The 13,367-nt window shown below is 45.3% G+C and overlaps 1 protein-coding gene across 1 annotated transcript in view; it reads left to right on the plus strand.

The window, feature by feature from the left end:
- The window catches only part of frmd3 (FERM domain containing 3), a 55,990-nt gene that overhangs the window by 1,263 nt on the left and 41,360 nt on the right, over positions 1–13,367 (plus strand). The window contains exon 2 of the mRNA XM_061817982.1: positions 114–426. Within this exon, the coding sequence (XP_061673966.1) occupies positions 265–426 (162 nt within the window). The 5' untranslated portion in view covers positions 114–264. The remainder of the gene's footprint in view (positions 1–113; positions 427–13,367) is intronic.

Here is a 13,367-nt window from a genome sequence, read left to right on the forward strand (position 1 = left end):
GCTTCATCCATATATTACGTGTACATAATAGTGTGACTGACGGCACAGATAGTTGCTCGAGGCGTCTGCTCATTTCCACTGTTCACGTCATTGTGACGTCACTGCATGTGCAGGGGCCCTTTAAATCGGATCTCCAGCGAGAGAGAAAGCGAGCGACTCGGTGCTGTCTGCGCCGCAGCTGTGAGCAGCGGACACGCTCCGTCTGTCCTTCCTCCTCCTCCTCCTGCATCCGTCCATCCGTCCATCCGTCCATCCCGGCCTCAGATGCGCCGACATCCCGCGTGGAGCTCGGCGTCGGAGCCTCACACGAGGATGAAAATGCTGCGCTTCCGCAGCCCCAGCATCCGCTCCCTGGAGAACCACCACCAGGCGATCCCGTGCACCATCCGCCTGCTGGACGACTCGGAGATCTCCTGCAGCATCCAGGTAGGGAGGCGCGATCGCGACCGGGGGGGGGGGGGGGGGGGGGTTGTGTTGGAGAGCGCATCGAGGGATGCGCTGGGACACATGCTCGATGCGTTCCGGTGTAGTTTTACATAACGTGCGCTGCACGGCCTCTAAAATGCAAAATTACGTCAAAAGAAAAGCAAAAACGTGGCTAAGACTTAATTTGCTGTCCGTGCTTATATGCACGCGTGGACAGAGAGAAGTTAGATGGGAAGTTTGCCTCTAAGAACAGCAAAGAAAAATGGAGTTCATTGGGTGTGGTGGAGCGGATGCGAGTCATTGTGCCTTTTAAATATGATTTTTATAATACATATTTTTATAGGCTGCCACCAGTGTAAGTGCATGGTCCTAAAGTCCAAGCGTGCAGGTAATGGTCGTTATTTGAGCTCAACACATGCACAATTCTACGTGTTCACTTTTGAGAGGCACACTCGGGGAATTGAGCATATAGAAAAATATGAAAAAAAAAATATATATATATATATATATATACAGTACTGGATTATAGGCGGCACGATGGAGCAGCTGTAAAGCGTTGGCCTCACAGTTCTGAGGACTGGGGTTCAATCCCAGCCCCGCCTGTGTGGAGTTTGCATGTTCTCCCCGTGCCTGCGTGGCTTTTTTTCCGGGCACTTGGGTTTCCTCCCACATCCCAAGCACAAGCACTAATTGGAGACTCTAAATTGCCCCAAGGTGTGATTGTTAGTGCTGGCTCCTGTCCGATGATACCTGGGATAGGCTCCAGCACTCTTGCGACCCTCGTGAGGATAAGCAGCTCAGAAAACGGATGGATGGATGTTTGTTTGCCTCTTCCACTAACACTTCCAATTCCATCACTTCAGGCTTCATTTCGCATTTACACACCCCCCCCAAAAAAAATGCAACATTAATTGGACACTCAAAATTGCCCCATGGTGTGATTGTGAGTGAAGGTGTTTGTCTCTATGTGCCCCGTGATTGGCTGGCAACCAATTCAGGGTGTAACCTCCCTCCTGCCCGTTGACAGCTGGGATAGGCCCCAGCACTCCTGCGACCCTTGTGAGGATAAGCGGCTAAGTAAATGGATGGATGGACGTTCTCGATATACAAAACAAGGCATTTTCTTGGCGAGATAATCCATCCACCTCACAGGTGTGGCATAACAAGACGCTAAATTTGACGGCGCGATGGTTGCAGAGGTGTGTCTTGGGCTGCCCGCAATAAAAGGCCACTCTAAACTGTATAAAAATACCACTCCCCCCCCCCCCCCTGTCTGCTAGAATTATAATTAGAACAAAGGCTAAGACTGAAAACAAAATGAAATGATGGTCTCAAAGTGTGCGATCGTGATAAAAAGTCACAGAGAATGCATATGCAGCTTCAAAAAGTTAGCAGCGCTAGCAGTCTGAAGCTAGCATTGGCGCTGTAAACAAGCTGACATCAGCGAGCGATGCTACATTGGTAGCATGACTTATTTGTAGTGGTGTTCCTGTAACATGCGAAATATTAATTCTTTAAAATATATATTTTTTAATTTACCTATCAAGCGGAAATCTTGCTAATTCTGCATCACATCAAATTCTTTTTTTTCCCTTTTCCAGAGTGTTTTTTTGTGTCGCCATTGCGCCGTGTGCTCGTTCCGTGTTCCGCCGTGCATATTTCATGACCTCCTCCGCCTCGTCCTGCTCTCGCTGACTCACAACGGCGGCGGAACTTTTCTTTCTTGTCGCCGTCTTCATTTCCCCCTTTCTTTCCGCAATGTGGGTCAGTCGGGGCACACGTATCGCAGATACGTCGGTAGATTAAATGTTACGTGGCGTAAAAGCGTCATTTAATGTCTGCCTTTGACTCCTTATTGCAAAAAAAAAAAAAAAAAAAAAAGAGAGAGAGAGAGCATCCACGTGTGCGGTGGGATTCGCTGGTGGCGAATTGGATTTCATTACACAAAACTGCACACAACATTCCGGAGTGACGGCATTCATTCACAATTATTTTCATATTTGTGGACACGTGCATACGTACAAACACTTTTCGGCAGGACATTTTGCTGCTCCGCAGAACGTCCCAGTCTTAACACCTCTGCAAATCGGCAGAGTGGGAGAAGAGATGCCCGAAACTTGCTTGGCCGTTAGACAACTTCAAGCTTCAAAAGTTGATGTTGAGTTGTCGAGTGGACCTGTCGACTGCTCGTCCTTGTACTGTGGAGGGGAGTCCCTTTTTCGAGGTCCGCCTTGCCTCGTGCAAGTCGACCGCTGCCCGCCCCTTCCCCCGGCTTTACTAGAGCACCTTGTAGGTTTGTAGCCCAAATACCCATCGATCGCAGCATTGACGACCTCACCAATCAGTCAGAAGGTAAGATTGTTAGGGAATGCTAATCTGTCCCTTTAACAAAACTTAAGGCAGGTCTGCTTTCCACCTGTGGGAGTTAAAAATGTTTGAGGCTGATATTGATTTTAGAGAGTGTCATGAGCGGGGCCGGAGCACTGCCAGGAGGGGCGTGGCCTGGTCACTGCTCTGGACGGTGCCACCTCTGGCAGTCGTCACAGCTGTGGCGCATGTTAATTGACCATATGTTTATGTTGGAGTTTTTGTCACGGGCATTTGCCAGTTTGCTGAATATGCACCGGGTCATCGGGTGCGCACACTGCTTCTGAAATAAAACCAACTGGACATTATGCCTTTGCCTCAACGTCCTGCATTTGGGTCCTCCCCGCCCCGATGGCTCGTGACAGACAGTGTTGTGGCTCGAAAGTGGCTCCAGATCCTCAGCCAACCTGCCTGATCGTATCACGGGCAAGGGTATTTCGGTTCTGATGTGACTTATCCTCACTGTGAGCAGACAGTCAAGGCGGCACAGCGCAGAAGGACTTGCTCATGTATTTCCTGAAAAAGGCGGAAGAATGATATTAGAAATCTTTTCATTTGACGTTTTAATGGGCGGGCAGGAACTCCAGAGATACGACGACTTGTATAGAGCTCGTGCACCTACGTCACTGAAATCACGTGACTGGCCATATTGCCGGTCAAACAAAGCATTGTTCAATGTTAAGTCCGTTGAGACGAAACAAAAATGTCTTATACAACGACGCCCAGAGTTTTGTCTGATACTGTTAAACATTTACAAGGTGATAATAAACGGAGGTACGTGGAAAAATGAGAGACACTTGGCATAGAGGACCCGCATTTCATGCCGAAGTCGATCTTTTCACCGATAAGAAAGTGGACTGTTAACCCGCTTCCGCTTGTCTTGGACAACTGGATCTACGCATGGATCTGGTGAGTAAGTTGTCGAGATTTACACGGAAGAGTTTGAAAGCGTAGAAAAGTCCGGACGCGTACAAATACGTCGTTGCGGGATCTGTTCTCAATCAAGAATACATCTCACATAGTGACGGTTTTGACGGCTCGTGAACGCGGAAGCGTGTCCGGCCACACGTTAACCTTTGCCGGAATCCATCGATCTTTTCATCTTGTGTTCAATACAAATACCAATATTTAAATATTGCATTCATTAACTATGATTGGGGGGAAAAAAAGAGGATGGAGTCGTCTCCACAGAACGTACACGGAAGCGATTGCGGCCACACTTAACCTTCGTAAATCTCTGCGCCAGACATTTTTTTTGAAAAATACGCATTGTTCTCAAATGAGTCAATTTGGCATTATAAAAACGTCTTGGTAATTTGAGATTGAGAATAATAATTCCTACCTGAAATGAAGCGATCGCTACACAGGTGCATGCGCGTATTTTGGTTGGGCACCGTCCCTCACGTTTAATCGCCGAAATCCATCGATCTTTTTTCATCTTTTCATCTGATATTCCGTCGAATGATCTCTTTGAATATCCGTCTCGTCTGTTGTGACAACCGGGCAATTTGAAAAATCAGCTCGGTTTGACCGGCAATATGGCGCCACCTGCCCCAGCTCTATACCGGCACCGAAAAAGTCAACTCTCCGTAATATTTCCCGTTAAGTCCAGACTGGAGTACTTCCTAAGAGCCTGGAATGCAGCAATAGTATACACTTGTGTGTGTGGGGGGCGTTGCAGTCATGTAACATACTCCAGTGGTACTAAAGGAGAAACAAGTCGAGATCAGTACACAGTTGACCTCACCTCTTCCCTGCAGGCTTCCACTTCTTCCTCCTGTCTTTATTCCATCCCTCTCTCTTGCTTCCTCCCCCCCCCCATATACTCTCTCTCTCTCTCTCTCTTTCTCTCCATGTCTTTTTTTCCTCCGTCTTTGCTCTCTCCGTCTCGCTCCCCCGGCGTGTCGGTGACACATCATGTATAATTAAGGGAGATCAGTGTTCCTCACGCGGCCGACGACACCCGTCAGCCGTCGGAGAGGCTTTCGCGTCCGGGTGAGGGTTGTGGACATAAAGACACGATGAGCGCGATGTGTGCCACCAGGACAAGTTTTTTTTTTTTTTTTCTCCGTTATCTCGTGCTTTCCCGTGGCAGCATGCGCAAGCACTTTTGCGTTTTTTGGGTTTTTTTTTTGTCACGTCACGAGACGATACCGCAATACTGCAACTTTGACGCTTAGTGTGAGTCGGTCTGCTCGGTTGTTGAGTTTGAAGTGTTTGGATCACACTGGTGGGGGAAAGGAGGGGTGAGAAAATAGTAAAATGAGACTAAAAATGCTGTATTAATGTGAGATTAAATTGACGTCACTGTCGTAAATTGTCTATTGGGTAAAATACAGATTTTGAAGTCTGCATTGTGCAAAATTCTTACACAAAGGTTTATATTAATATTTCCATGTTACTCTACAAAAGTAGAATAAAAAATATTAGCTTTAATGTGATTAGAAGAAGATAGATAGATAGATAGATAGATAGATAGATAGATAGATAGATAGATAGATAGATAGATAGATAGATAGATAGATAGATAGATAGATATATAGATAGATAGATAGATAGATAGATAGATAGATAGATAGATATATAGATAGATAGATAGATAGATAGATAGATAGATAGATGGATGGATGGATGGATGGAATGGACGAATAGATAGATAGATATAGATAGATAGATAGATAGATAGATAGATAGATAGATAGATGATAGATAGATAGATAGATAGATAGATAGATAGATAGATAGATAGATAGATAGATATCCCCGAGCGCCTCAGTGAAGTGCAAATATTAAGAGAAAAGGTTATCTGAAAAAAGAGTAATGTTGTCATGAAATGATTTGCATTTTGGGGGGAAAAAAAGCATATTTTTCAGGCATAAGAGATATTTGTAAAATTTCAATATAAAGTTCTTATACAAATGTTGATGTAACCAACCCTATTCTAATGAGATAATTGCTTGTGTAACGTCATATAGTTCTTAATGGAAATACAATTTAATCATAACTAAGTGAAGTAAAAAATATATATACAAGTAAAAGTTAATAATAACAATAGTGAATTCATGAGCTAAAAAAAAAAATACCCGTTTAGGATCTATTACAACGTTTCTCTTGTGTTATTACACTATTGTTAGAATTCAGAGAGAAAATGTGTCAAATAATGCAACAAAGTGTTATTTTAAAGACAATATCTATCAACTTAAAAAACATTAACATATAATAAAGTAAGACAATTGTAAGTCATCACCCAGATACGGAAACGTTTTGTCGCTGGTGCGTGTACAAGACAACATATGTGCGATGTTATGAGTAGATGAAGTTTAAAATGATGTTGCAAAGTAAAGTGCCATTAATTAGTGGCCACCTTATCAATACATCATTCTTTTATTAAACTAAAGTAGCTCATGATATTGGGATCTTTTTCACTCATCGTTTGCCTTTTATGAGTCGTGTGTGCGCGCGCGCGCGTCTGCGCGTACACGTGTGTCAGACTGCTGCAAAGATAGCACACGCGGCAGCGACGCGCTTCTCGGACTTGTTAAGAGAAAGTTAAAAATAGCTGGCCGCTTTCTATTCTCGGCTCTTTGATGCTCGTCAACGCAAGGGGGCGTCATCTATTATCCGATATCCACTTTTGCATTGAGATGGCATTATGGAAAGGTGTGAGAAATGGGTGATACGGTCGAAGGATGGAAGAGATAACGGAACAGATACCCCCCCAAAAAAAGGATGGAATCTTTTTTCCATTCATCTGTCCATTTTCTTTGCCGCTTATCCTCACGGGGGCCGCGGGAGTGCCTGAGACTATCCCAGCAGTCAACGGGCAGGAGGCGGGGTAAACCCAGAACTGGTCGCCAGCCAATCGCAGGGCACATCGAGACAAACAGCCAAACTCACAATCACACCTAGGGGCAATTTAGAGTGTCCAATTAGTGTTGCATGTTTTTGGGATGTGGGAGGAAACCGGAGTGCCCACCCGGAAAAAACCCACGTAGGCATGTGGAGAACTTGCAAACTCCGGGGCCGGGATCGAACCCGTGTCCTCAGAACTGTGAGGCCAACGCTTTACCAGCTGAGCCACCTTTACACTGAACCTTTTTTTGTTATTTTGATCAATTTCGTTTTTAATTTTGCAAATAAATGCTCTAAATGACAATATTTGTACAGTGCTGCCTTGAGATAAGCGTGACCCAACTTACTTACTTAGTCTTTGGAGATCAGAGTCGTGTGCTTTGACTTGTGAGCAAAAAGGCAGCTGATGTGCAATTTTTTTTTCAAAAATAGGCTTCAACCTCAAGTTTACAGGACAACAAAGACAATTGCACTTTTTCTTTGATTTCACACGACAGCGTAAAAACCGCTTTTGATCGGAGAGTGTAAAAGGGGCTTCTCGTACTACCTCAGAAGACGGAACATTGATGGGTTGAGTCTGTCTGCCCCGTTTGTACAAAATGTTGCCGTGGGGAGAAAAGGAAAAAAACTTCCACAGGCTGTGCAAAAACTGTCATTGGGGGGGGGGGGGGAATTTCCCTTTTTCTCCCCATTTTGTGTTGCAAAAAAACTGGCAAAAAAAACCAAGGCCTCTGACACTACAGAGGGAAAAAGTCCAGGTTGACCTTGTGCCGGCCTCCGTGTGGCGTTTAAACGGCAATGACGACAAGCGAGCAGAAAATGTCGACATTTACAGGCAGCGTCAAAAAAGCTTCAACGACTAACCCGAAGGCGCAAAATTGCCTTTTCACATTTTAAGCAACAATGTCACAACAAAAGCAGTCTTTTTTAGAAAGTATATTACACAAAGGCCGTAATACCTATTATGTTCATGTTTATATTATAAGAACACATTCACATCTTTTATGGCACAGGTGTCAAACTCAAGGCCCAGGGGGCCCAATGTGGCCCGCCACATGATTTGATGTGGCCCGCGAAGGCGAATCATGTGTAACAACTTCAACTTCCGTGATTTCTGTTCAAATCTGGACCAAAATTTCCATCCATTTTCTTAGCCGCTTATCCTCATAAGGGTCACGGGGAGTACTGGAGCCTATCCCAGCTGTCAACGGGCAGGAGGCGGGGAACAGCCTGAACTGGTTGCCAGCCAATCGAAGGGGACATCGAGACAAACAGCCGCACTTACAATCACACCTAGGGTCAATTTAGAGTGTCCAATTAATGTTGCATGTTTTTTGGGACGTCAGAGGAAACCGGAGTGCCCGGAGAAAACACGCAAACTCCACACAAGCGGGTCTGGGATTGAACCGGGGACCTCAGAACTGTGAGGCCAACGCTTCACCAGTTGATCCAACGTTCCACCGGACCAAAATTTCATATTGTCACATCAGAAATGATGACAGTGAGATATTGCAAGCATTTTCGTGTTACCAAATATCAACAATAGTTGCAAACCCCAATTAGCCTTGATTTCTGATTCCGAAACAAGTTGATACATTTAATGTCTATATTAAATCAAGTCAAGAATTTCATGGTTTCAGTCATAATGGCCCCTCTGACAGAAACCGTAACTACAGTGCGGCCCGCGATAAAAATGAGTTTGACACCCCCGTTTTATGGCATGTATTTCAAATGTGTACACGCGCGCGCACACACACAAAGGGGCTTTTCTTCTGTGCATTTTTCTCGCCGATTGCCTCCCGCAAACAGGCTGCGGTCTGAAGATAAGACAACCGCGCAGCCGATCACAAATGCGGCGTTGCTGCTTCAGTCCAACGCTTCTCTGTCACTTTCTCGTGCATGTGTGTGTGCGTTGGTGGCGAGCGGTGCATGAGGGATTGATGGCTCGCCATTAGAATAGAAAACGGTCCAGGGCCATAAATGGATAATTTATGGGCCTAACTCAAAGCTTATTAGCCGGCGTGCCCAGCCATGAACTCACTCTCGGCTTGCGTGCATTTGGACCGGCCCCTCTTCGCTTTCTACGTCTGTGTGTGTGTGTGTGTGTGTTCCTCTGGTATGCCAAGTGATGATGAGGTCATTTACCACTTTCGTGCAGGGACAAGGTCACATCACTGTCACTGTGTCGCATGACATAGATCTACAGAACAGTTTTGTGGACCCCTTGGAAGTCTTACTCCATCCCAGCTGCATGCGGTGTCTTCTTTTGGCCCCGGAATTTTATTCAGGCAATCGCTTTTCGCGCTCAAGCGCTCGCTGGTCCTCCAAAAAGTTCTTTGTGTACAACATGAAGAAATGAACGATTTTCTTCTGGATAAAAATATTTTTAACTAGACAAGATCTATATAAGAACTTTAGTTTCAAGACCCCCCCCCAGACCCTCCATTTGAATTTTCCCTTAAGCAAAAATGGGATTTGTGCCCATCATAAAACCTTTCAAAAGGGAACATGCAAGCAATGTTTTGCTTTGTATTTTACGACTATCTCCCATGCAAGTGTAAAAATAAATCAACCTCTATACGGCATTTTTTAAAAAAATTATTAATTACCCCATGGTGGCACGGTGGATCAGCTGGAAAGTGTTGGCCTCACAGTTCTGAGGTCCCGGGTTCAATCCCGGACCCGCCCGCGTGGACTTTGCATGTTCTCCGTGTGCCTGCGTGGGTTCTCTCCGAGCACTCCGGTTTCCTCCCACATCCCAAAAATAACACGCAACATTAATTGGACACTCGAAATTGTCCCTAGGTGTGATTGTGACCTGCGATTGGCTAGCAGGGTGTACGCCACCTCCTGCCCGTTGACAGCTGGAATAGGCTTCAGCGACCCTCGTGAGGATAAGCGGCAAAAGAAAATGGAATGGATAATTACCCCATAGTATATATGTTTTTGTTTTGTAATATTTCCTTTGAAATGATCAAATACTGTTGAATGTGTGGAACATGCCAACAAAATATAATGATAATGTTTGGAAATTAAACGAGGAGTATAAGTATAAAATTAAAGTCATCAAGTTGAGAAAATATGACGTATGACAAATGTTGGGTTTTTCAAAGTGTTTGTCTTTCGGTGACTTGATAACCATCCATCCATCCATCCATTTTCTTTCCCGCTTATCCTCACGAGGGCCACGGGGAGTGCTGGAGCCTATCCCAGCTGTCAACGGGCAGGGGGCAGGTTACATCCTGAACTGGTTGACAGCCAATCGCAGGACTTTATAACCACTTTTTTTTTTTTTTAATTGTCAGTCGTATCCCGCACGGTCTTGGACTTTGCTTGAGTCTCCTCTTGCACAAAACGAGCAACAAGCCCGCCGTAACTCAGTAAATATGTGACACCCTCATTCTCCTCCATTGTTGTAGCTCATTGCTTTTAGTTCCCACTGACGCGCTCGCGACGACACGTTGTTTTTATTTTTTTATTTTTGTCTCTCGGAAGGCCCGTTTTTATGGCTTCTGTAATTGGCACAACAGTAAGCCGCGTTGACCTCGTTGTACGCGGATTTTGTAATCATCACTGAGCCTTTCGACGCCATGAACTCAGATTAGTCGGGCCCAAATTCCCACCGACGCGCTCGCAAAATCTTCCCGGAAGAACGAAAGCCGTTAGCGTTGATAGACGGATCATCTCCGTATTTTCTTACCTTCGGAAGTTAATCGCGGGTCATTTGCGAGGCGATTCTATTTCTGTGGATTGGATGCATCCCATAATATCGCTGCCCCGACGCCGTGCAGCTTTTTGATCCTCGCGCTCGGCTCCCGAAGTCTTCAGCGCGTCGCCTCGGAGGACGATTTGCATTCTGCCTCCTCGGCTGGACTCTATAATCTTTTGAAATGGTCCAAACACCGGCGAGTGACCCACTTCGACTTGACAAACTCGAGTCGGTGCAGTTAAATATTCTTCGTTTAAAAAAAGATAATAAATCTGAGCGCTTTAACTGACAGAAAAATGAATACATATATCGAGAGGGATACTTTTCATTTCCAGAACATGGTGAGTGGCTCAAATTAGTTTCCTATGTTTTTCCCGATGCTTGTCCATCCATTTTCTTTTGCCGCTTATCCTCACAAAGGTCACGGGAAGGAGCCAAACAACTGCACTCACAATCACACCTAGGGGCAATTTAGAGTGTCCAATTAATATTGCATGTATTGTGGGATGCGGGAGGAAACCGCAGAGCCAGGAGGCACCGGAAGAACATGCAAACTCCACACAGGTGCGGCCGGGATCAAACCTGGGTCCTCAGAACCGTGAAACCAACGCTTTACCACTTGCCCCACCGTGCCGCCTCTCTCTATGCTCAGTGGAAACAAATTTAGACGAGAGAGGGGTTTTTGGCACAAAAAGGGATGTGGCAGACATTTCTGCAGGGATCAGATACGATACTCGTACATTGCATTGCAAAATGTTGGCATCTTTTAGCACATCCATCCATGTTCTTCACCGCTTATCCTCACAATAGTCACGGGGAGTGCTGGAGTCTATCCCAGCTGTCAACGGGCAGGAGGCGGGGTACACTCTGAACTGGTTGCCAGCCAATCACGGGGCACATAGAGACAAACAGCCGCACTCACAATCACACCTATGGGCAATTTCGAGTATCCGAATAATGTTGCATGTTTTTTTGTGATGTTAATGCGAAATGAAGCCTGAAGTGATGGAATTGGAAGTGTTAGTGGAAGAGGCAAACGTTTTCTGAGCTGCTTATCCTCAAGAGGGTCGCAGGAGTGCTGGAGCCTATCCCAGCTATCATCGGACAGGAGCCAGCACTGACAATCACACCTTGGGGCAATTTATAGTCTCCAATTAGTGCACGTTTTTGGGATGTGGGAGGAAACCCGAGTGCCCGGAAAAAAGCCACGCAGGCACGGGGAGAACATGCAAATTCCACACAGGCGCATCCGGGATTGAACCCGGGACGTCGGAATTGTGAGGCCAACGCTTTGCAATTGAACCGTGACGCTCTTGATGTCTTTAAGTTAACAAAAAACAACAAAAAAAAAAAAAACCCAAACTAAATATTGTACACTCAGGGAATGTACTACTGTATATAAAAACGTGAGGTGACAAGGCAACGAAATGGAATGTGAAGAATTAAACAATCTGTGCAACAATATTTTGCTCAAATTCAATTGACATTGTGCTGCTCCTTCTATTATGGGCGCTTTGGCCACCAGGGGGCATCATATTACATCCATAGAAAGGGGAGACACTGCAGCAAAACAAGCCAAATGTCAAAAGGCCGGGAATCTCCGAGAAAGCCAAGCGATGAAACATCAACGCAGGCCCGACCGGCGACCGAGTTCGTTCAGGTGGAAGCTCGACACGATGGCGGATGAAGAAGGGAGCGCCACTTCTGGGGAAACGGTCGAAGAGGGAAATGTGTTGGCAAGTACAAGCGAGGAGGTCGTTGACAAAGCACGGGAGAAAAGCCTCAAAGCATGAAAAGTTGGGGATGAACACGTTCCAGGAGAACATCGAGAGGCAAGCAATTCTTGAGCTGTGCAGAAAAGCCAAGCCTTGCCCGGAAGAAGAAAGAGCTGCCAAGAAAAAAAAACAACAACATTTCTTCCCAGACCTTTTCTAATTTGCAAAATCTCTTTTCACCGAGAAAACGCCGACTGTGCCGAAGACCGTGGACCAAGACCAAGACAATGCCTTGGGAAACGATCGAGAAGAAAAAAGAATTGCAGTAGGATTCGCGCAGGCCCGAAACGGCAGCCGTTCCGCCGAGAGAGCACCCAAAAGCGCTCAAATGACATTTCTTCAACACTTCAACAAAATATCAATGTTAAAAGGAGACGAAGTAAGTGTGAAACAGGCGGAGACGAGGAGGAAATGGTTGCCGGCGGCGTCTAATGTCGGGATTTGCCTCCTTGATGCATTTTGCGGCGATCGACCCGCTGCTCAAGCCAAACAAGCGTTAGAATGATCGGGCGCGTTAATAAGAAGAGAAAAGTCAACATATTCTTGTCTTTAAGAGCGAAAAGAATTGTCCCTAAACCTCTTCTAAATGTGTTTATTAACAATGATTAGCGCCGCGTTTAAATTCCAGTAACACCCCACGCCGCCCGCTCACCCCAGCTCGCCTCCCGAAGCCTGCGCCGTCTTTATAATTGATGACATCGAGCCAATTAGCTGGGCCGTGCCAAGATAAGGAACAACTAAAGTGGATAAAGACCAGTCATAATTGAGCTGACGTGCGTATTAATTAAACAACACCGGCCCTTTAAGTGGGACACGCGACCCAGGGTCCTAGTGCCCTGGAGTTATTTCTAATCGATGACTATTTTGTGATCCGTAGAAAAGATTTCATCAAATGTGCAAAAATTAACCGCCATTACACGCAACTACGGTATATCTGGTGAGACTTCTGCTGAATCTGTTTATTTTTATTTATGTATTTGGCTTTTTTTGTGATCATATCATCGAAGGGTACAGTATTGGCAAAACTGTGTATGGGGTAATGTGCTAACATCAATTTTACTGCCATAACGTAAGGGGGAAAAATGCATTATTATCCGTACAACATAAACAGTACTGTGTTGTTTTTGTGTTTTTTTATTACCTGTACTGAGAAATTTGGAAGAACTGTTTTTTTTTTTTTTAAGCTAATCTTTAAATTTTTCATTAAATATGTTTGCTACTGTTAATTTACATTTGAC

The sequence above is a fragment of the Syngnathoides biaculeatus genome, chromosome 4, assembly GCF_019802595.1.
Source record: "Syngnathoides biaculeatus isolate LvHL_M chromosome 4, ASM1980259v1, whole genome shotgun sequence".
NCBI lineage: Eukaryota > Metazoa > Chordata > Actinopteri > Syngnathiformes > Syngnathidae > Syngnathoides > Syngnathoides biaculeatus.